Source organism: Rhinoderma darwinii, chromosome 10 (genome assembly GCF_050947455.1).
Source record: "Rhinoderma darwinii isolate aRhiDar2 chromosome 10, aRhiDar2.hap1, whole genome shotgun sequence".
Classification (NCBI taxonomy): Eukaryota; Metazoa; Chordata; class Amphibia; order Anura; family Rhinodermatidae; genus Rhinoderma; species Rhinoderma darwinii.
The window spans coordinates 40,071,854-40,096,525 of NC_134696.1; the positions used below are offsets into that span (position 1 = coordinate 40,071,854).

At 41.9% G+C, this 24,672-nt stretch overlaps 2 protein-coding genes across 2 annotated transcripts; one reads left to right on the forward strand and one right to left on the reverse strand.

Annotated features, from left to right (window-relative positions):
• Positions 1–1,163: 1,163 nt before the first annotated feature.
• SDHD (succinate dehydrogenase complex subunit D) lies at positions 1,164–12,380 on the reverse strand. Its single transcript, XM_075839752.1, has 4 exons — positions 12,273–12,380; positions 5,818–5,922; positions 2,135–2,279; positions 1,164–1,869 (listed from the first exon to the last, which is right to left on the reverse strand). Exons 1-4 carry the CDS (start codon positions 12,316–12,318, stop codon positions 1,704–1,706), a joined length of 462 nt encoding a protein of 153 aa, XP_075695867.1. The 5' UTR covers positions 12,319–12,380; the 3' UTR covers positions 1,164–1,703.
• Positions 12,381–12,508: 128 nt separating this feature from the next.
• On the forward strand, positions 12,509–14,868 carry TIMM8B (translocase of inner mitochondrial membrane 8 homolog B). The gene is made up of 2 exons (XM_075839753.1): positions 12,509–12,790; positions 14,553–14,868. Exons 1-2 carry the CDS (start codon positions 12,674–12,676, stop codon positions 14,715–14,717), a joined length of 282 nt encoding a protein of 93 aa, XP_075695868.1. The 5' UTR covers positions 12,509–12,673; the 3' UTR covers positions 14,718–14,868.
• Positions 14,869–24,672: the final 9,804 nt, after the last annotated feature.

The window sequence follows — 24,672 nt, forward strand, 5'->3', positions numbered from 1 at the left end:
AGTGAATTTATTAACGTTTTCGCTGCATTTATTATCCGCAGCGTGGGCATGAGATTTTCTAAACCTCATCCACTTTGCTGCCGCTGCAGAATTTCCACACAGAATTGCGTTGCGGAAACGCTGCAGCGTTTACGCTATGTGGAAACCCGGCCTTAGGTTATTACTCACATTTGTTGTATTTTTTGCCAATTTTGTTAAATCGTGGTGTTTTGTGCCATCATTTTTTTTTTTTTTTTTAAAGTATGAAAAATCCAGCACATATGAAAACGAAAGATTTTTTCCCTAACCGCCTAGCCTGTGCTACTATTCAGTGCGATTGTAAAACCCTCTTAATTCTTCAAAAATAAGAAATACCGGAGAAGCCCCTAAAAACCAGTAATGTGTTTGACCTGTGTGCTTTATTGCTGCAGTCTGCACAGTATGTAACTTGTGATGGCATGTCTGCACTCCTTCCTAACCTTTTGTGGTATATGTTAACCCTCTGAGCAGCAGGCCTTATAACTATGCAGACGCAGATCAGTTGTAAAGCATTGGTGCTCAGAGGGTTAACATAGCAGAAGAGATCATCGCTGCCTAGGTGAAGGAGCCGGCATCTGTGACAGGAACCGCCAGGCAACAAGCAGCCGCTGTAACCGGTGTCATTAAAGATTCCTTACAATGGGCTGCATTTCAGTGAAAAGACAGCTAAAAGCGTACAAAAATATATATGGCAGAAAAAAGTAAATACACCTTTAAAGGGTTGACTCATTAGGACAAGCCCTTTTTATGTGGAAACCGGACTGGCTCTCTGTTGATCAAGGCTTCAGAACGTGTGTGTTTCAAAGTCAGAGTTTTTCAATAAAATATAGGACCAAACACCATTGGGAACATTGCTAAACAATTTTTTTTTTTAGGAAGTGCGTCCTGGACATATCCTTGTATTTCCTGATTGGGTCCCTACAGATTGCGCACGTTACGCACTCACAGGCAGGTCCAAGTGAGCCGCTGGTTGCAATAGCTCTCCGCTCTGGCACATAGATGGGGGCCCAACCAGAGTCTCTACCTCTATGGTGTACATATGCCCTAAAAGGGCAACAGGGAAGGGGTTAAAACAAGCTGGTGAATATGTTTTCTTAATGTATAAGGTCAGTCTATCTTATGCAAAAAATAAAGCCCAAAACCCCTTTGTCTGTATCTTATTTATTTCCAGCATTTAAATCGGCATCCAGGCCCCGCTCATTGTAGTGCAGGAGACCTTCATTCATTTTAATGGGTTTCTTTAATGCAGAAATGAGTTAAGGATTGGAGTATACCTGTAGAACCGGACAATGAGGCCGTCTCCATCAGGAAGATATGAAATTACGTTGATCGGTTTGGCAGATTAAGAATTAAACTTTAAGCAAACGGACAATGGTAAGTGGAAAAGTAAAACTTTAACCCAACATGTGAGCAAGAATAGATTGTGGATTGTGTCTCTCTGGATATTCACGTCACGGCAAATCGGAGTTCATGTATTGTAAAAATCCAATATAGTAAATTGTGTTTAATGTTTTTCTGCAGAGAAGGGTCAATTTGTACAAACCAAACTGGACAGCATGTACTATAAGCAGCAAACAGATGTTTCCATCTTCATCCTTCTTCTGCCAGGTGGTTACTGTTGCTGCCCGCTTATCCCTCGAAGGCATAAAATACGAGTGCGGATATACATTCATGGGCAGAGCAAATCACAGGCTCCACAGCATTGCCACCGCTTTACAGATCCCCACATCGTGGTAGTTGAAATAGCAAAGCCCAGCAAATGTTAAGGATGAGAGAGCCAGCAGTCCAGTGTTGACCAGCTTAATCTTTGTATCTCCATGAACATAGTCAGTCATCACCTGCCCAAGACCCCTTAAAAACAAAACAAATACATATAGATTATACAAGTGTTTCTCACCCAAGTGAGATATTAATTTTTCTAAGCTAGTTTTCTGGTATAGAAAAGTCAGGAAAGGCACAAATTGCAGAAGTTGCAACTTTTGTGCCGTTTCTGCACTTTTCAAAAACATAGGCGGAGCTCAGCATGAGGGGCGGGGCCACAGACGTTACAAACATTTTTACTATGTAACCTGTGCTGTATTCTCTCAGTAAAATATTTAGTGGAAGGTTTCTTTACCAATGCCCGTGAAGGGTGATGGCTGCGGCCAGTGAATAGTCCATAGCAGCTCCAGGATACATATAAGCTGCAGGAAGAAGGCCTAGGAGAACCATGCTCACTGCTCTCTCTCCAGTCCAGTGGAGGGAGGCTGCTTTGGAGGAGGCTTTAAAATAACAAAAAAACACAATATATAAATCACTTTAAAAATAATTTCTCTTGATCTAGTAATAAAATTCAACATAAGAAATTTTTTAAAGGGTAGTTTGATCAAAACTTAATGCATTGTCCCAAATTAGCGAAGTGCGCCATCCCACAGGCCACGAGTTTTAATTATCTAGTTGTAAATCCAAAGTTCATGAACTTAGTTGTGATTGATAATAGCTGGATCCTGCCTGTCAGACACCCAGGACCAGCGCTCACCAAAGCCATCAGTCCCGCTGAACTAATGGAATCGGCTTTGACCGTAAGATGCAGTTTCTATGTATCCGGTGTCCAATATACATATAGCTCAAAAAGTGAAATTCAAAACTTGTTTAAAATAAATGAAACATTAAAAAAAAATTGCCTCTAAGGCCCTGTTCAAACAGAGATTTTTTGACGCGTTTGCCGCAGAAACCACGTTGGAAAATGCACCAATAGACGTCCGAAAACGCCTCCCATTGTTTTCAATGGGAGGCGGAGGCATTTTTTTCTTCCTGCGAGCGGTAAAACCGCTTAGTGGGAAAAAGAAGCGACATGCCCTATCTTTGGGCGTTTACGTCTCTGACCTCCCATTGACATTAATGGGAGGTAGGGAAAGCATTTGTTGCTGCGTTTTTGCCCGTAGCGCTCAATGGCCTCAATGGCAAAATGCATCAAGTGGCGTGCAGGCAGATAAAAATCTGCCTCAAAATTCAAGACGGAATTTTGAGCCAAAATTTTCTATCCGCAAAAAAAAAACTGTGTGAACAGGGCCTAATAGTTTACATAACCTTTAGAGCAGAACCTGCAGACAGTCATATAGATCTAGGCTCCCTGTGAGTATAACTTATGGTATGAGGCTTTCATCATGCCAAGTAACAAGGAGAAATGGGAGACTACTGTATGCTCATTATCTGTTATCTTATTCTGCCTCAAACAATGTTATTAAAATTAAATTTTTTCAGAACTCGGCATCAGTAAAGCGGATATTTGGAGCAGAGCCAAATCCAGTCCGGATGTACTGGACCATGTCTTATAGAGTGCCCTTTAGCACCTAGGCCTGCTTTCTGGAACTTAAAATGATGGGCAAATGGGCTAAGGAATCATACTGAGGTTAATTAAAGGACAATCACCTATTTTATAGTCCTGGTTCTTCCCCTTTATCACCTTACTGTCCAGTCACACACAGCACATTTACCTGATGAGCAGCTCCAGACACCTGACCCAGAGACTGAGGCCATGTGCACACAGGTGGGCTATGCTGCATAAAAGTACACCGCATATGCGACCTAGAACTCGCAGGAAATGCCAACCCAAAAATCTGCAGCACAATTTAGTGCAGTTTTCGTCAAGTGCGCAAAATAGAGCTGGAATTTATTTTTTTTAATAATTTGATACTTCCCTTTCCTGGCATTGCCATAGCGACACGTCCCTCTGTTCTTCCTGCAGTCCGGCCTCCTGTGATGACAATGCTACACAGCCTGTGATTGGGAGGAGATGAAACGTCATCCAAAGAGGTCAGGCTGCACGAAGAACAGCCCGGGGAACCAGGAGCCGACGCTATGACAACGCCAAAGGGGTAAGTACAGAATTTTTTTATTCTTTATGTTCACTACCAAAAGGTCAATTTTTAGAGACTTTTTTTTTTTTAATTTAAACGAGAAAAAAGGTTTGTGTTTTTTTCAGATTTGCGAATTTGGCGGCGGAATTTTAACTTTTCCGCTGCAAAAAATGTTAACATTTGCTATTTGTTGCGGCTCTTACCTCCCCTTTGAATTCAAGGGAGAAAAAAAACGACGACTCTGAAGCATAAATGGACATGCTGCGAATAAAAAAACAAAAAAAAAAACGCAGGTCAGTCTATGAACGTTTTCTCAGCGGATTTTTTCCGCAGCTGTGGATGACATTTGTTCAGATCTCATCCACTCTGCTGATACTGTAAAACGCTGCAGATTTTCTGCAATTAAATTGGTTGTGGAAAATCCGCAGCTAATCCACCCACTGTGAACATACCCGAAGTGTCCTCTTCCACAGCTCGATATGGGCCATAAGAACGAGCGCCAATCAACAAGCAAGCTAGTCAATCTGCGCTCGTTTGTTCTTTTACAATGAGCTATGATCGTTAGCGTATGGGGACGAATAACACTTGACAAGTCTCGTCACTACGATCATTCGTCCCAATGCATTTGCATGACACAGGCAGTTTACATGGGAAGATATGTTGCTGACTTGAAGCCATTTTATTGACCGCATAAACTAGCTGATCAGCCAGTGAACGAGCGTTTGCCCTTGTGAAAGGCATGAAAAAAATAAAATAAATCACTAAACATTTGAACTTATGTTTGTGGCCTTTGATGGCGCATCCATTGTTTCCCTACCCTTAATTGTAAGTGTTAGGCTCTGTTCAAATCTGCATTGGAGGCTCCGTTGCAAATTCCGTAGTTTTTGCCGGACAATTTTGTCTGGCAAAACTACGGACACCGTGGCGTAAACCGACAGAACCTATTAGGGTATGTGCACACGTAGTGTTTCAGGCGTATTTCTCGGTGTTTACGCCTCGAAAGACACAAGCAGAACGCCTACAAACATCTGCCCATTGATTTCAATGGGAAATACGGCGTTCTGTTCCGACGGGGCGTTTTTTTACGCCTTTTGGACTAAAAAACAGCCGTAAAAAAATGCAGCGAAAAACGTGAGTGGCTTAAAAAACTTCTGAAATCATGATCCGTTTTCTCTTGAAAACAGCTCCGTATTTTCAGACGTTTTTGATTTTGTGTGTGCACATACCCTTAAAGTCAATGGATTCTGTCAGGGACTGTTAGTGTCCCACACTTCTGGTATTTTACTTGTCCTGTTCCTATGATGGAATAGAACAATGGAACCCTGACGCAGATGTGAACAGACCCCTCTGGTCTCTGTGCGGTTTCTCTCGAAGGGTATGTGCACACAATGTTCTGTGCAGACGAGCGGTCATTTTACGCGTCGCTGTCAAAAGATGGCGCGTAAAATTACGCCCGCGTCAAAGAAGTGCAGGACACTTCTTGGGACGTAATTGGAGCCGTTTTTCATGGACTCCAATGAAAACCAGCTCCAATTACATCCGTAAAAGACGCCGCGAAAAACTCCATAACTCTTAAAAAACGCTTAACCCTTTGACTATTGGAGAGCAATGTGTCATGGGGTACCCATTGGCCCAGAAACTCGGTAGGTGGTGGCAGCGCGTTGTATATCTGGGGTGTATGGACTCTATCGGGGTGTGATTTATGCTGAATTTGCAACCCGAGTGTAAGGTGAGTGCAAGATTGCGTGAGTGGAAATGGATTAACCCCTAGCAGTCACACTCACGTCACATGGCTGGGAAGTATGTATGTGGCAAACTGTATGGCGTTATGTGTCCTCTCTGCTTGCATGGGCTCCTACCAGAGGCACCATGCCCTCCTCCTGTACTCCTGGCATAATATAGTATAAACCAAACACAACTGCATCCGAGATCAAATACTATTATAGACTTTTCAGCATACCATGGCGATTTTGGGACACTTGGTCTGGGAATGCTTGCAATGATGTTCTATCTCGTGGCAAAAACGCTGCTGGTCTTATTAACAAAGATTTACTAAAGGGAAAAGCTGAAATGAGAACACAGAAGCATTATAAACACAATATTACAAAACAGGCGCATAAACAGAGAAACAAAACCATTAGGGTATGTTCACACGGCCTATTTACGGACGTAATTCGGGCGTTTTTGGCCCGAATTACGTCTGAAAATAGCGCCTCAATAGCGCTGACAAACATCTGCCCATTGAAAGCAATGGGCAGACGTTTGTCTGTTCACACGAGGCGTAATTTACGCGCCGCTGTCAATTGACGGCGCGTAAATAGACGCCCGCGTAGAAGAAGTGACCTGTCACTTCTTTGGCCGTAATTGGAGCCGTTATTCATTGACTCCAATGAATAGCAGCGCTAATTACGGCCGTAATTGACGCGGCGTTCAAGCGCCTGCACATGCCGGTACGGCTGAAATTACGGGGATGTTTTCAGGCTGAAACATCCCCGTAATTTCAGCCGTTACGGACCCCCGCCGTGTGAACATACCCTTACAATGCAGGGCAGGACTCCCAACTATGTACATGTATTCAGTCTTCAAATAAATAAGACAAAACATGAAACCCATTCCCCCCCCCCCCCCCCCGCAAAAAAACAAAAAACCACAAGCTATAAAACTGCTCATACTTCAATTTATTTGGCGACAGAGCAACCGCCCTTTTTAAAAGCCTTTTGATATGTTACAGAGACATATCGGAAGCTTTGATCGGTGGGGGTTCGGATGCAGTTGAAAAAACCTGCATCCAAAAACCGCATCCGTTTTTTACTGCGATGGTGTAGGTTTTTCTTGGCAGTTGCAACAAAAATTGCAACTACATTGAAAAACAAACCAAATCACTGCAAAAACGCTCCTGATTTTTGGATTTTTAACCGCACCATCTGAATGGACCCTAAAGGCATGTTCACACTTATCTTCCTGCGTATTTCAGTGTATAAAAGGGTCGCATTACGCTCCGAAATACACCTCGAAAAGGCCTACAAACAGCTTTCCGCTATTTTCAACAATGATAAACTGTGTTGGTACCCGGCATAATTTGACACCGTTTTAAAAAAAAACAAAAAACACACCTGACCAAAAATACGCCTCGTAAAAAATAAGTCACTTCTTAGGCCCCATGCACACAACCGTAAAAACGCCCGTAATCACGGGCCCATAGACTTCTATTGGCCACGGGTACCTCCCCGTGTGCTTACGGGGAGGTGCCCGTGCCGTTGAAAAATATAGACCATGTCCTATTTCAGGCCGTAACAACGGCATGGGCAGGCCCATAGAAGTCTATGGGGCTCCCGTAATTACGGGTGACTACGTGTGTGCACCCGTAAATCACGGGAGCGTTGCTAGGCGACGTCAGTGGATAGTCACTGTCCAGGGTGCTGAAAGAGTTAAACGATCGGCAGTAACTCTTTCAGCACCAGGGACAGTGACTGCCGATCACAATATAGATTTAAAAAAAAAAAAAGACGTTCATACTTACCCAGAACTCCCTGCTTCTTCCTCCAGTCCGGCCTCCTGGGATGACGTTTCAGCCCATGTGACCGCTGCAGCCAATCACAGGCCAATCACTGGCTGCAGCGGTTACATGGACTGCAGCGTCATCCAGGGAGGTCGGGCTGGATGTCAAGAGAGGGACACGTCACCAAGACAACGGCCGGGTAAGTATGAATTTCTTTTACTTTTATTACGGAAAGGGCTGTCCATTCTCTCTACCCTGCACTGATAGAGGGAAGGGGCTGCCGATTAGTGCAGTGCAATTTTGCAGCCAAAAACATGCCCGTAAATACGGGTGACGCCGGACTCGTATTTACGCCAGTATTTGCGGGTGGACAAAAATACAGTCGTGTGCATGAGGCCTTAGGCTGGGTTTTTTGCAGCCAGAAAATCTGCCTCAAAATTCAGTTTGCAATTTTGAGACATATTTTCCTCTGGCTGCATGCCGATTTTTGCTGCGTTTTTCGCCCATGGCCATTGAGCTTTGCGGGCATAAAACGCAGCGAAATACGCTTTCTCTGCCTCCCATTGATGTCAATGGGAGGTCAGAGGCGTAAACGCCCGAAAACAGGTCATCTCCCTTCTTTTTCCCGCTCGCGGGAAAAAAATGCCTCCGCCTCCCATTGAAATCAATGGGAGGCATTTTTGGCCGCGTTTTTTCCAACACGGTTTCCGCGTCAAAAAAAATCATTGTGAACTAGCCCTTAAGGCGTTTTAGAAGCAGATTTTGTTTACATTTTAAATGGACAATGCCAAAAAGGCTTTGAAAAAAAAACACTTAAAAAATGCCCGGTTTTCATAGGCCGATTTCTTTTGCAATCAGCCTCGTATATTTCTACATCACAGATACGCCGTGTGAACCTACCCTAAGGCTGAAGACGGGCTCAGACATCCTACGTAAGCCAGTTTTCAACCTCAAGGTATGTTCACCCGCCTTGTTTTTAGCCGTTCTTCGAGCCATAAACGCCCTGAAAAACGGCTAGGCTAAATTCACAGTGGCTGACCGCCTCCAAACATCTGCCGATTGATTTCAATGGGAAAAACTGAGTTTCTATCCTACGGGGTGTTTTTTTACGCACCATTTGTAAAACCGCACGTAAAAAAAACGCCCCATAAAAAAGAAGTGCATGTCACTTCTTGAGTCATATTTGGACCCGTTTTTTATTGCCTCAATAGAAAAACAGCTCAGAAAACGGCCATAAAAAAAACGCATCAAAAAAACACTTGATGCTTAAAAAACGACTGAACATCAGGGGCTGTGTTCCCTTGAGAACAGCTCCGTATTTTATGGCCGTTTTTTATTTGCCTGTGAACATACCCTCAGGAGGACTGCTGATTTCAGATGAGCGCTTCTGCACATTCGTTTCAGCGACGGAGAGAGTCCCAACACCCGGCCCCTCACCGATCTAAAATTCTGATATGTCTCTATGACATATAAAAATATTTTTTTAAAGAGCATTTACTGTTTAGGTTCCCTGCAGAAGAATCCTGGGAAAACACTGCACCCTCTTTAAAAAAAAATAAAAACAAAAAGTTTTGACCGGATCCTATAAGGCTTTGTTCACACTGGTATCATGTATTCTGTTTTTACGGCTGTGAAGGATCCAAATAGTAACCAACCCTATTGACTTATAATTAGTCCTTTGGGGTTACAACAAGGCTTCTGTTGTTTTGACAGCAAGAAAAAATCCCTGACAGAATATCATAGCACAGGTGTGAACATGGACTAAAAATAATCATGACAACTGATGAAATCGGTGTATATATATATATATATATATATATATATATATATATATATATATATATATATATATATATATACACACACAAACTAGTATATTCAGTTCTCAGAATCTAAATTAAAAAAAAAAAAAAAAAAGAGTGCGTGACAAGTGACCATATTTTTTTAGCCAAGAATACAAAGGCGTCACACATCCTCTGAATGGTTCAGCATTTCACAGTCAGTGCTTTGTATTCAAGGGGTTTTCTGACTTCCCAGGATAAACCAATGTTCAGTTTAAAATCCACTCATATCCCGCTCTGCCTGTGCCGCAGTCCACTGCCGGTTATTTACTTCTGCTCAGCACAACAACAAGTTGTACGGACACATGACATCGGCAACCAACCGCCGTTATGTCACATATCCAGTATCACACATCATAACGATTCCCAAATAAACAAGCTATGCACCGGCGGTGCAGGAATAGAGTTGAATTGAATCCTTTCGCTGCCAGGGTTTTATGGCCAATTTTCACACTTTTGACATATTTTATGGGAGTAGTCCACCCAGCACTTTCCAAACATGAGCACCTTCATGCAATTTTGCATCAAACTGCAAGGTTTTGTAAAAAAAAATAAAAATGCATAAAAATTAATGTGCGTGGCTAAAAGTCTGACCCAAGCAGAACCTTAGATGAACAACTCCTTAAAATAAAAGCTCAAGTAGTGCAGATTTCATAGACCAAAAATCTCAGCAACACAGGGGCTGGTAAACATCTGAATTGACAAGTATGACGCCTCATGCACACGACCGTGTGAGCCGTTCGAGTACAATTTTCCAATATATTTTCTATGTTAATTCCTCTGTTTTTAAGATCTCTGCTTGCTGTTATTCAGTAGGAACATTCGTTGTTTACTTCCAGTAAATAAAATTCTGTCCATGGTCATGTGATGGACACACAGGTGCTGGGATCATTAGAAGACACAGCTCTGATACACATACTGTAACTGTAACGAGCCGTGCACCTGTGTGTCCATCACATGACCATGGACAGAATTTTATTTACTGGAAGTAAACAATGAATGTTATTAGGGCTCGGCAATCAATATATAAAAAAAAAAAAACTAAACCGAAAATCAGTGCAATCAACGCCATCCTGCGCATTTTGGTCTATTACATTTTTTTCGGTTTCAACTCTATATGCGTCCTCAGTTGAATCCAATGGTAGAGCAGGGAGCCGTGAGGTCCCTGCTCTACCAATCACTATGTATTGCCGGACGCTCACAGCTCGGCGCAGACAGGTGCGAAGCAGTGATGTCATTGCGCCGAGACACACAGACCGGAGGAGAAGAGGGATCTCCTCCACTGGTTGTTGGAACGGGGTAAGGCGAGTATATATTTTATTAGGCACTATTGGGGCGTGTGGAGGGCAGTTATTGGGGCATTATACCGTGTGGAGGGCATTATACCGTGTGGAGGGCAGTTATGGGGGCATTATACGGTGGGGAGGGCAGTTATGGGGGGCATTATACGGTGGGGAGGGCAGTTATGGGGGGCATTATACGGTGGGGAGGGCAGCTATGGGGCATTATACGGTGTGGAAGGCAGTTATGGGGCATTATACGGTGGGGAGGGCAGTTATGGGGGCATTATACGGTGGGGAGGGCAGTTATGGGGGCATTATACTGTGTGGAGGGCAGTTATGGGGCATTATACGGTGTGGAGGGCAGTTATGGGGCATTATACGGTGTGGAGGGCAGTTATGGGGCATTATACTGTGTGGAGGGCAGTTATGGGGCATTATACGGTGTGGAGGGCAGTTATGGGGCATTATACTGTGTGGAGGGCAGTTATGGGGCATTATACTGTGTGGAGGGCAGTTATGGGGCATTATATTGTGTGGAGGGCAGTTATGGGGCATTATACTGTGTGGAGGGCAGTTATGGGGCATTATACTGTGTAGAGGACAGTGTCAGGGGGTCTACTATATACAGTAGTATTCAGCAAGCTCAGGGCATAAATATTAATTCAATGGCGTAGCATAAAAATAGGGGTCGTGGCATAAATACTCGTTCCTTAATCGTAATCGAGGTTACATGTTCAATTAATCAGGATTTTGATTTAGGACATAAAAGCACAGCCCTAAACGTTACTACTGAATGATAACAAGCAGAGATCTTGAAAACTGTGGAATTAATACGGAAAATACATTGGAAAATTGTATAAGTTTTAATTATACAAAATAAAATATTAATTTTCTGAAAGGGAACAACCCCTTTAACAATACTTTAAAGACATGATACAGGGGTGCATACCTCCCAACTTTTTGGATGGTCAAAGAGGGACTCCTATGGCACATTGTGTGAAAGATCAATTATTTTATATATGTCTATACGAATAGTATTGAATTTAAATATTAGCAAAAAATCATCTTAATTCAGAACAAGTTGGAGCCTAATATACAGTTAAAGGGTAACTAAACGTTAAACTTCTGACATCTCGGAAGTTCTGATTGGTGGTGGTCTGAGCACGGAGACCCCACCAATTGCTAAAACGAAGCGGCAGAAGTGCTTGTGTGAGCGCTCAGCAGCTTCATTTCGGTTTCCGGAAGGCCGATGTATCGGAGTACGAGCTCATAGAATTTCTATTCTGTCCGTACACAGATACATGGATTGCCCGAAAAAGCCGAACAGACACGAAGCGGCTGAGCGCTCACACGAGCACTTCTGACGCTTCATGTTAGCGATCGGTAGGGGTCTCAGTGCTCGGACCCCCACAAATCAAAACCTCTGACATGTCACTATGAAGTTTATTGAATGTTTAGTTACCCTTTAAGAACCAGACTGATTGTTTCTAGAGCAACATAATAAGAATAATAATGCAAAAGCATATCCCAGGTCAAATAGAAGGGACATGAGTGAAAACTAGGGACAATCAGGAGGTATGGAGGTGTATGTGTTTTTCCATCCAAGGATACATAACAAATGGGCACTACCTACCAGCAACCAACTATACAACCCGTATAACCACTACAGCAGTGAAAGACAGAACATATAATGAAAATGTTGAAAAAAAACAAACATGCCACGTATGTTAAGTAATGAATAGTCGCGACACACTTGCAAATAAGATTACGGGATACACAGAACCGGGCTCACCTCTGCTTGCCCTGCACAGAGAGCCCACTTTCACCAGAGCCGCCATCTTGCCTGACACCCGACCAAGGTGACACTACGACCAGGAAGTGAAACAGAGGAGTTCCGCATCAACAAAACTTTATTACTACGAAGTGTCTGCATTATCTTTATTAGTCTTGTACACTTACTATAATACTACCGCTAGGCTGTGCACTGGTCACTCAAGCGAGACCTAAAACGAGTAACCAATCAAGAGAGGCAACCTCTGCCCCTCACTCAACCAATAGTAACTCAATGAAGCGTTTCACGCCTCGTTTTCGGCTTTACGCTTAGCGAATCAGAGTATGGCTTGAAAGAGTAGTAAAGAGTCAATCTGTCATACGGTGCACCGACAGCGGCTGAAGGTCGTAGTAGTAGCGAGAATGGCGGACTTTGCGTCGGACCTTGATTTGTCCAACGTGGGCGCCAGTCCTGCAGAGACGGCGGAGCTGCAGAGGATGCTGGCGGTGGAGCAGCAGAAGGCGCAGTTCACAGCTCAGGTAAGGCCGCCAGACACACGTGGGTAACAGTACATGTGCGGTTCTGCATGCAAGACAGCCAATTTTTGTTTTTATTTTAGTTTTTTCCAGCGATATTTTTTTGGGGTTTTTAGTTTATCATCTACAGCCGTATGAGGTCTTTTTTTTTTTTTTTTTGCAGTGTAAGTTGTAATTTTGAATGGCACTAAATGTACCATATAATGTGCTCGGAAACGGGAGATAAAAAAAAATATTGTGAGGTGGAATAAGAAACATACAGCGATTTCTCTATTGTTATTTGGGTTTTGTTTTTTATGGCACTTACGGCACCATAAAAACGCAATTGAGCGTTGGATCTGAGGGGGTTTAAATGCAGAGATCAGAGTTGTCTCCTATCTTGGATGTTGCAGGTGGGCAGCAGCTGTTTGACATAGCTGGTACCCGCTGCTTATGGTGCAGGCTCAGCTCCTAATTCTGCTCCATATTGTGATGGTGTACATCCAATGTAACAGTATATCGGATGTTGCCAAGGGGTTAATACTGCAGGCTATCGTTACAGACAATATCTTAAAAAGGTCTCATAAATTTTTAACTGGCCATGCCGTACCGCAGCAGGAAAATGCAGGCTACAATACTTACATGCTGACTATTAAAATGTTTGTTTAGTTGGTAACCATGGAGACATATAGTTATGCACAGGAACTGTATTTAAAAAAAATGGTATGATATTTTTATGCAAGACTATTGATGTATAGATGCTTCACCTATTATTGATGCAAGGTTGTTAAGGTGGAGCTATCATTTAACTAAACTTCTGTGATTCTAGTAACACAGAAGTTTTGATTGTTAGAGATGCTGAGTCTCCTATTGATCACTGAAGCGAAGGATCAGAAGTGTTGTACATGATCGTGGCGCTGTACAAGGGAAGAGAATCACTTCTAATAGTGATTGCTGAGACTAGAGAGTACAAGGCCCACAAAATACAAGGCCCACTGTATCGATGCAATAAAATAATTATGAGCCCAAAAATGGCTGGAGTCTTGTGTAGTGCAAAGAAGCCTCCTAGCTTTGTAACGCCAACTAAAAGTCATTCGCATTTAAAGGGGTTGCCCTAACCCATAAAATTTTCTAAAAACTGGCTTATAATAGTGTAAAATAATAAAAGCAGTAATGATCACCTTATCGATCTTCTGCCGCTCCTTCCGTGGTCCCCCCTCCATGGTTCTTCCTGCTCCAGTAATGACTTCTGGCTGTAGCAGTGACCTCAGTGTCGTCCGTACTGAAGCAGGAAGAACAGGGACTGATGGGAGACCAGGACAGCGATGGCAGGAGAGTAATCTGGTGATTATTACTTCTTTTGTTGTTTTACACCATAAGGGTCAGTTCACACTGAGTTTTTTGACGCGGGAACCGTGTCGGAAAACGCACCAAAAAACAACCGAAAATGTCTCCCATTGATTTCAATGGGAGGCGGAGGCGGTTTTTTCCCACGAGCGGAAATAACGGCTCGTGGGAAAAAGAAGGGACATGCCCTATCTTTGGGCGTTTACGTCTCTGACCTCCTATTGACATCAATGGGAGGCAGAGAAAGCGTATTTCGCTGTGTTTTTTGCCCACCGCAAGAAAACTGAATTTTCAGGCAGATTTTCTGCCTGCCAAAAACTCCATGTGAACCTTATAATCCGTTTTTAAGAAAATATAATGCATATGGACAGTCCCTTTTGTCGTCTTTGGAAATGTCTCGCAAATGAACAAAGGTTAATAATTTCTATGTTCTTCCCAGGTTCACAAATTTATGGACGTGTGCTGGGACAAATGTATCGACAAACCCGGATCAAAACTGGATTCAAGAACGGAGGGCTGCCTGGTCAACTGCGTGGAGCGTTTTATCGACACGACCCTATCCATTACCAATCGCTTCGCTCAAATTGTACAGAAAGGAACTTAATGACATTGATATACATGGACTCGGAGCCCCGCCAGTGACTGACATCCCTCTTTTGTAGTGGTGATAATTGTACCACCGTATCTTATTATTTTTCTTTCAAATTGATATAAACCTGCAGATACATGTTATTAAACTGTGCACTGCGCATGTACTGGGGCTTTTTATAATTTATTAGGATGCCCACCGCTTCAACAATTCAAGCGTTATAAGGAGATTTCAACCTAGAACTATCAATGCCGTTCCTATTTTTTGATGGTTGATTGATCATTGGCTTGGTGAATATGACACCGGTAGCTGCTGACTGTTTAGTGACATAAAAAACGAATACTAAGGAAAATTAGAGATAGGTGGCAGCCATTGGGGTAGTGCTACTAATACTTCCTTTAGTTTTTTTATCTACAGTTCTTAACCCCTTACCGCCGCAGCCCTTTTTCAGATTTTCATTTTTGTTTTTTCCTCCCCACCTTCCAAAAGCCATAACGTCTTTATTTTTCCGTCTATATAGTCCTATGAGGGCTTGATTTTTGAGGGATGTGTTGTAGGTTTTCGTATCACCATTTATTCTGCCATATAATGTACTAGGAAACGGGGAAATTTTTTTATTTGTGGGGTAAAAAATGAAAAAAAACAGCGAGTCCTCCATGTTTTTTTGCGCGCTGTTTTTACGGAATACACTGCAATTAAAAACAACATGTTAACTTTATTCTGTGGGTCAATACGATTACGGCGATACCAAATATATATAGTTTTTTCTATATTTTACTACTTTTACAAGTAAAAACCTATGTTTAAAAAAGAAAACTTATTTTGTGTCGCCAAATTCCAAGAGCCATAACTTTTTTTTTATTTTTCCATCGATTAAGTGGTATGAGGGCTTATTTTTTGCGGGATAAGCTGTAGTTTTTTAGAATACCATTTTGGTGTACATGCAACGGTTTGATCACTTTTTATTAAAAATTTTTTGTGTGAGATGAGGTGACCAAAAAACAGAGATTCTGGTGTTTACAAAATTTTTTTTTTGTACGGCGTTCACCGTGCGGGTTAAATAATTATATATTCTAATAGTTCAGACTTTTACGGATGCGGCGATACCAATTATGTTTATTTGTTTTTTTTTTTACTATGCTCTAGGGGAAAAGGGAGGTTTTTTTTGAACTTTTTAAATTTAACTAATTTTTACTTTTTTTTTTATTAGTCCCCCTAGGGGACTTCAACCAGCGATCGTTAGATCGCTTGCACGATATACTGCAATACTAATGTATTGCAGTATATCGTGATTCTGATAGGCATCTATTAAGCTTAATAGGTGCACAAAGATTGGGGGGCCTTCATTAGGCAGCCATAGCAACCATCGCCACCTAATTCAGTGTTTGCATGCCATACCTATGCGCACACACAGGTGAACTTTTCTCTATAGTAACCGCACCACGACTGGCTGCTACAATTCTCAACCTGCAACCTGTACAATGATACAGTAAGATGATGTGGTACAAACAACTTCCAGTATACCCTAAGCCCTTATTCACACGACAAGGTTTTCCGGACGTGTGACGGCCGTCAAAAAATGGGACATGCCCTATTCTCGGCCGTTCACCCGGCTCCCATAGAAGTCTATGGGGCTGGGTAATACACGGCCATCACTGGAATGTGCTCTAAGTGACAGCCGTGTCTTCCGTCGCTCGCTCTCTCCTCACAGTGCGAAGTGCATGTGAGGAGGAGGGTATGTCTTTTGCTCACTGTAGGAGCCTCGGCAACGCTGTGGCCAGGGATTGGGGATTCCGCTCTAGCAGAAGTCCCTGACTTCACTGTGTCCATATATGGACATTGAAGTCAGGGATTTCTCAAGTGGAATCCCCGGCGATGTGGCCGCTCCAGGATATATATGGACATTGAAGTCAGGGACTTCTCCTGGAACGGTGGTGCTATCTACAGACAGTTGGGGGGGGTGGAGAACTGTATAACTTTCGACAGGGGGCCTGTGTGCCACTATCGACAGGGGGGCCGTGGCAGTATCTACAGAGGGCAGTGTGTGGCATTATCTACAGAGGGAAGTGTGTGGCAAAAATTTACAAACGAAATTCATCCGAAACGGACAGGGATAAAAACGGATGCAAAATTGGTCAAAATCGGCCGTTAAAAACGGCAACACGGAACGGATGCAAACCGGCTGGGAAAAACGGCCGACACTCGGACCCTGCTGTGTGAATGAGGCCTTACACTGCAGACTATATAGGTGCACACAGAACGCATCAAACGCAGTCACTAGCCGGTTATACAACAATTCCATTCAGTGACGTCTTCTCTGATTGGAGTAATTCTCTTTCCTTTTCTTATACATCTGTGCCAGACCTCCGTGATGACTTCACTCTGCCATGACACTTCACTCCAGAGGTTGCCGCCCAGATGTCTTTGACTCCTCAATTTTGGAGCACGTCACCACAGCTACACAAACTCGTGTGTGTGTGTGTGTGTGTGTGTGTGTGTGTGTGTAGGTAGATAGATAGATAGATAGCAGCAGCACTCTATAGCAAATCCCAGTATAGTAACGGGTGCACATCAGGTAATGCTGATCCAAGGACCATGTAGTATATCGAAAAGAAATGGAGCAGCGCTCCAATATAAGCAAAAATAAAGTCATTTATTCAACCAATGCAGAGATGTGACTTTTCTGTCCAGCCTTAGGACTTTTCTCAAGCATAGTGATACCATTAACATATACGTGATATTTTAACGCATCTGTCTCATTTACATAATGAGTAACCATTACATCATTTAGCGGTTAGCGGGCTTATTATTGAGCCTCTATAAGGCCCGTCTTCGATTGGTGAGTGGCCCTGAAGTCCCATCCCTAACAGATTGCTGCATTTCTGATTATGTACTAATCAAATGATTATATGTTTATTGTACTGTTTATGTTTTTATTACTTTATTAATGTCACTGACACACATCTGCATTTGTTACACTGGATAACTTTTTACAATATATATATTTGGATAAACTATACATGCATGATGATGTAATGAATACTCATTATATAAATGAGACACATGCCTTTACATATCATGTATGTTAATTGTCACATTGATATATCACTTTGCTCGAGAAAAGTCCTAAGGCTGGACAGCAACGTTCCATCTCTGCATTGGTTGAATAAATCACTTACTTTGCTTATATTGGAGTGCTGCAGAATTTTTTTTCGATATATATATATATATACAGACACACACACACACACACACACACACACACACACACACACACACACACACACACACACACACACACACACACACACACTCTGCAATGTTCGTTGTGTAACAGTTTTTCTTCTGTTCTGCCGTTCTCTCAATCAGCCAATTTTTCCATTGATTTTATGGCCTTCATATAGCATCTAAAGGAGCTGATCTGACAAAAGACTACATTGGCAGCAGTAGTAAATCTGTCCCGATGATTCTATTTGAAGAGGAAATGTCCGCTCTCCTGACATGTCTGTTTTAGCAAATACCTGTATTCCCCATAAAATAATTTGGGAACATGTTTTCTTTAAACTCTGCATTGTGCTGTACCTCTGTTAGCCCTCCTGGAAATAAACGATTAAATTGTCAAAGTGGCATATCCCTACACAGTCTAACATAGTGGGCACTGATTGGACAGCGTCAGACTGTGTAGGGACATACTCCATTGACAAGGGGAATGGTAACACCCAGTTATCAATTTATTCCTAAATGTCTAGGGGGAATAATAGATAAACGGCACAATGCAGAGTTCTAACAAAATCTCAAGAATTGTTATTTTTTAAGAAAGTATTTACTAAATCAGACTTATTCGGAGAACAGACGGGTTCTCTTTAGTGTCTAACTTCAGATAATTTGAGAATAAGGGTATGTGCACACACACTAATTACGTCCGTAATTGACGGACGTATTTCGGCCGCAAGTACCGGACTGAACACAGTGCAGGGAGCCGGGCTCCAAGCATCATACTTATGTACGATGCTAGGAGTCCCTGCCTTGCTGCAGGACAACTGTCCCGTACTGTAATCATGTTTTCAGTACGGGACAGTTGTCCGGCAGCGAGGCAGGGACTCCTAGCGTCGTATATAACTATGATGCTAGGAGCCCGGCTCCCTGCACTGTGTTCGGTCCGGTACTTGCGGCCAAAATACGTCCGTCAATTACGGACGTAATTAGTGTGTGTGCACATACCCTAAGTGCAAATATTGATTCTTACTTATAAGTAAATGCTTAGTTACAATAAGTCACACTCAAATGTTATGTACGCCTTTTGAAATCTTAGACATTTTCATATATATATTTAAAAAAATATCAATGTGCTTGGTGCAACTTTATTTAAAATGTTTTTGAGATACAGCTGCTTTGTATGCTCTATACAGAGCAGCTGTATCCAACGCTGAAACCTGTATCCGTCAGGTTAGCGGGACTGACCAGTTCAGTGTCAGCGGGTCCACAGCTGTTACCGATCACATCTAAGTTCATAACGTAGATGTGATCAATTACAGGTGGATCTTGTGTGTCCGACACACAGGACCCGCTGACACTGAACTTGTCAGTGCCGCTGACCTGACGGATACAGTTTTCAGTGCTAGATACAACTGCTCTGTATACAGGATACAAAGCAGCGGGACTCAAAAAGTAAAAATAATTTTAAACAAAAACTAATTAGAAAGTTGAACCAAACACACTGATGTTTTTATTTAAAAATAAAATTTTTAAAAATATTGCTTCCAAAGGTTTACATAGCCTATAAGGCATCATTCATACTACTTTCAACCTCCGAGTTGTATGGAGCCTTAAATGTGGCACCCATATGGGGTCTATGCGGCCCTACTGTACAATCAAATACGTCCAATTTCATATAAAGACATACAGAGTTTTTGGGGTTTTCTAATTGGATTCATTGTGGAAAAAAAATGGTGGCATGCTCCATCGAATGTTGTGTTACAGTGGTACCATATGGTGGCACACAGTGAGTAATGGCTCTGTAGTATGGGTCCATGAGAAAAAAAAAATCTGTGGTATTGGATTTACAAAGAGGCACAGTATGGGCCCATAACTGGCTAAGGCCGCCGTAGTACTGATCTGTGCCACATGTATTCCTAACCCCTTGGAGACATGTGGCGTACAGTTATGGTGCTATGGTGTTTAGTGCCAAGCACCATAAACGTACGATGCAAGAATGGTGTGGGCACGAGAGCTGTGCAAGCAACATTCGCAGCAGGTGGCAGCTGTACACTGCTGCAACGGCCGGGATCAGGGTACGCCGATCCCGGCCATTTAACCCGTAACATGTCGCAGTCAATATCTAAGTGGTTAGACCGGTAAAGGGAACTCTCCATCACCCCAACGTCACATTCGCGTCTTGCTATGGCAGCCGGGGTCCTAAAGAAAGTCCCCAGTTCTGCCATGTGTGTACATGCCTATCAGGGTATGTTCACACGCAGTGTTTTTAGGCGTATTTCGGGGCGTAAACACCAAAATACGCCTGAAAAAACCGTACCTGAATGCCTACAAACATCTGCCCATTGAATTCAATGGGAAAAACTGCGTTTCCTTCACACGGCACATTTTTTTACTCTACCGTTTTTAAAAAACGGCGCGTAAAAAGGAGCATGTCACTTCTTGAGCCGTTGTTTTGTCAATAGAAAAACGTCTCAAAAAACGGGTAGAAAAAAATGACTCGAACGTTTTCAGCTTCAAAAATGGCTAAGGGTATGTTCACACGGCCTATTTACGGACGTAAATCGGGCGTTTTTGCCCCGAATTACGTCTGAAAATAGCGCCTCAATAGCGCTGACAAACATCTGCCCATTGAAAGCAATGGGCAGACGTTTGTCTGTTCACACGAGGCGTATATTTACGCGCCGCTGTCAAATGACGGCGCGTAAATAGACGCCCGCGTCAAAGAAGTGACCTGTCACTTCTTTGGCCGTAATTGGAGCCGTTATTCATTGACTCCAATGAATAGCAGCGCCAATTACGGCCGTAATTGACGCAGCGTTCAAGCGCCTGCACATGCCGTTACGGCTGAAATTACGGGGATGTTTTCAGGCTGAAACATCCCCGTAATTTCAGCCGTAACGGACGCCCTCGTGTGAACATACCCTTAAAATCAGAGGCTGTTTTCTCTGAAAACAGCTCTCTGTAATTTTCAGCTGTTTTTGACTCTGCATGTGAACATACCCTTAGGCCCTGCTTAAGGCTTCCTGTCAGTTACACAAAACTACAGCAGGGTATTAGTGAACCTAAAAAACAAAACAAAACCTTTTTCCTACAACGTGTTTTATTATGTATCAAAAGGTTCACAAAATTGGCGCCACCGCAACCGTAACAACCCGTACTATGAAATTAACACGTTATTGCATTTTTCTGTTCACCCCATCCCAAATAAAAGGTCATAGATAAGTCCTATGTAACCCAAAATGCTACCAGTGAAAACTACAACTCGTCCCACAAAAAACAAGCCCTCAAAGCTCAGTAAACCAAAAAAAAAAAGTTTTGGCTCTTACAAAAAGCTTTTATTTATTTTATTTTACAGTGTTTTTATTGTGGAAAAGGAAAATAAAAAATTTGGTATCACCGTAATTGTAACCACTTGCATACTAAGTAAATTATGTCTTTTTTTTTTTTCCATTCTTCTCCACAAAAAAAATATATAATTTTCTTTTAACTTCATTATATGTACCCTAAAATGGTGCCATTAAAAAATATAGCTCATCCCGCAAAAAAAACAAAAAAAAAAGAACAAGTCCTTATATGGCTATGTTGATGGAATAGTTCAAAACTTATAGTTCTCGGAACGTAGTAATGAAAAAATGAAAAAATCATTGTGTCATCAAGGCCCCACTGAAGCTATGCCTCTAATGTTCAGAGAGAATTCATGTTAATGATCAATTTCACATGCCAGTAATATGACTTGATTTTAGCATTCGTATTATTTCTGCTACCCCCAGACCTCCGCATGTGAAGTGAACCAAAATTATATCACTGTAGAACCCTATAGCGATCTTGGTTTGGTGGGAGTCCCAGTGTTATGTCCTGGTGAAAATGTCCTTACGTTGCACTTACGTACTTGGATGGTGTTTTTTATGCTAATTATATCTTTTTTGCCTTTTTCATTGAATCAATCAGTGATGGGTCCTGGTCCACGGCCCTCTTCTTAGCTTGAGTATATGTTGCTGCTGGTGTATATGTTGCGGTAGGAGTAGATCTTATATCTTGTGTGCCGCTTGCACTTAACTCTGACTCATCGCTGGACATAAGTTCTTGCAGTTGTTTTACTTGGAGGACACTGTTCATCTCATCCAGTTTAGCATGGAGACTATTCAGTCTGAGCTCCAAGATACTGTTGTGATCACTTGATGCTTTCTGGCTGGATAGAACTGTTTTCTGCAACTCTAGAGTGCTGCCCTTCACAAGATTGTACATTTTGTTCTGGATATTCAGACTCATGGCAATAGTCTTCTGCATGCTTTGTAGCATCTCAAAGATACTCTTTTGCTGAGCAACTAACTGATCCATCTGGGTCCCCAACTGTAGTCGGGACTCAGTGGAGATATTCTCCTTGGATGAATCTACTGTCTTGGTGATGGGAGAATCACGTGGCTCAGTTGTAGGCTGAGGCTCTTCATATGACTGTGAAATGAATTTATCCTGTTGGCTGGTACTTGGCAAGCAAGCCGATGGTGTAAGTGATTTGTTCTGACTGGGGAAGGAGTCATCTTCAGAATCAATAAAATAAGAGGGGGTCAACACGTGTTCATTGGAAGAAACACATTCTCCTTGAAAATAAACAGAAGTAATAGTTATGAACATCATATATGGTATTAATGAGACTTGGCTGAGATTGTTTCATGTAGAATAATAAAAAAAAAATATATGAAATAAATAACTACTCTGCTGTTTTTTCGTTATCTTTGTGTCCTACTTTAGAGATAAATAGTCTTAAAGGTGTTGTATGAGATTAGAACAAAGTAGATTAATTCAGGAATATTGGAATGAAACTGCATACAGAGCATTATCTGTGCATACAGTGTAGCTAACCTGTCTTATCTAGGCCTTCAGCAGTACAATAAAGCTGTCAACTGCCATTAAATCTCTCTAATGATAATGAGATAACTCTGCTGATGCTCTCCCAGCCTACACAGGAAAGCTGTGAAGTGAGCTGCAGGAAATGTCAGCATATTATAGTCTTCAGTGGCTAGTATAAAAACTGCCATATTTCAGGATTTTTTATATAGATGGTTATGTAAACAACACCTCGGAAAAAAAAAATTAAATACGTGATATAAATATGACATTTTTACGAAGATAATAAAATAAAAAGACAGGCATAAGTAGTTGTGACAGATATATCAGACATTTAAACAATTAGGACTTTGGGGGGTTGTGTGTATAAATTAGTCTAAAGGTAGACAATATTATTGCCTTCATTTTATAGCCTACACTGGAATCTAATTGGTTAGCATTGGTAATAACCCTTCTTTATCACCATCTTATGTATAACCTACCATAGTTTGTTCCTTGTCATGACAATGAATGATGATGGAGTTATGAATAAAATATAAAATATTTACCTATTTCCGATGAAGATTCATCATGTGTTTCATTTTTTTGGCCATCACTTGCTTCCATTTTAAATAACTAAGCGACCATTATCTGTCGTTTGGAGAACATTTCTGAAAGAGGCCTCATCTGACCACCCAGAGAAGAATGCATTTTCAAAGAATCAATAGTTTGCTTAATTTTCCTCTTATAGTCCATCCATCTCTTCTTGCATTCTACATGTGTGTGTCTCATGCCACCTACTTTATTAACCTCTTTCACAACCTCATCCCAGACCACTGCTTTGCTGGAGATGTTGAGAGGTTTAGGCCCAAATAATTGCTGAATGTGCACGAGGATTGTATCTACAAGTTTATGAACCTCCGGATCAGAAAACCTTTCCCTTCTTTTCCTGGGTGTTTGTACTGTTATTGATCCAGTAAGAGACATACTTTCTTCCTGCTGTTCTGTGTTGTTGGCGGCTGGGGTACAGACAAGTCTCCTTCCTCCTATAAGATACAATAAATGGCCCATGTAATGTAGTGTAAAGTTAAATCATATATACATACAGCAGTAATAATAATAGTTACACTACAGGGATGGTTGGCGTTCACGGGTCATGCACTCTATAAGCAGGGTACAGAGCAGTATGTCTATTGTCTTGCGGCATTGCCGCTGATTTTTACAGATTTTTTTAAACAGATTTTGCTGCAAATTAGCCACGGATTTTCTGCAAAATGAAACTTTTTACTTTCACTGATTTCCCAGGAAACTCTAACCAGAAACCATGGTTGGGGAGCACTGCTCTTAGATTTCATGAGCTCTCTGAAATCCGTGCTGATTCTGCCTGTTTTGAAAATGCCATTCACATGTTTTGTAACGTAATCTTTCATGGAGTTTCAGTCCAAAATCTGCAACAAATCTTCAGCATCAACATACCCTAAAAGTTGGAATAGGTTAGTTTAGGGATTCTTTGTGTTCCAGAAAGGGTAGGAATAACCTCCATAGGAGTGTTACAGGATCGGTAGGTATATAAGCAGATGAGACTGTGATGGTCAAATCAGACAAATATAGATGGATCAGGAAGATGGTATCTGTCAATATCTGTCATGAACGGACCTTCTAGAATTGCTTGTATGCAGAATTGCAGCTCTCGAAACATCTCATTTTTCATCCCACCCAAGTGAGCATAGTATTGTACTGCTGAAGTACAGTATAATACAAGCCGGGTAATTAATGTAGACTTACAAGCCTTATTACCTCTATGTTTTTTTCCACTAGTCCTAATTTTAATACTATCCGCTGCCATCCAGAGTTTAGAATTTTCCCCTCATAGAACTTAAAGGGGTTTTCTGGGACTTTTATAATGATTGCCTATCCTTTGGATAGGTCA

Bases quoted from the DNA above. Each gene is read 5' to 3' on its own strand.
- SDHD (XM_075839752.1), bottom strand. From the start codon at position 12,318: ATGGCGGCTCTGGTGAAAGTGGGCTCTCTGTGCAGGGCAAGCAGAG. The intron at 2,280-5,817 runs GTATGCTGAAAA...GTTATTTTAAAG, and splicing joins AGTGTCCCAAAATCGCCATG to CCTCCTCCAAAGCAGCCTCC. The intron at 1,870-2,134 runs GTAAAGAAACCT...TTTGTTTTTAAG, and splicing joins ATCACCCTTCACGGGCATTG to GGGTCTTGGGCAGGTGATGA.
- TIMM8B (XM_075839753.1), top strand. From the start codon at position 12,674: ATGGCGGACTTTGCGTCGGACCTTGATTTGTCCAACGTGGGCGCCAGT. The intron at 12,791-14,552 runs GTAAGGCCGCCA...TGTTCTTCCCAG, and splicing joins AGGCGCAGTTCACAGCTCAG to GTTCACAAATTTATGGACGT.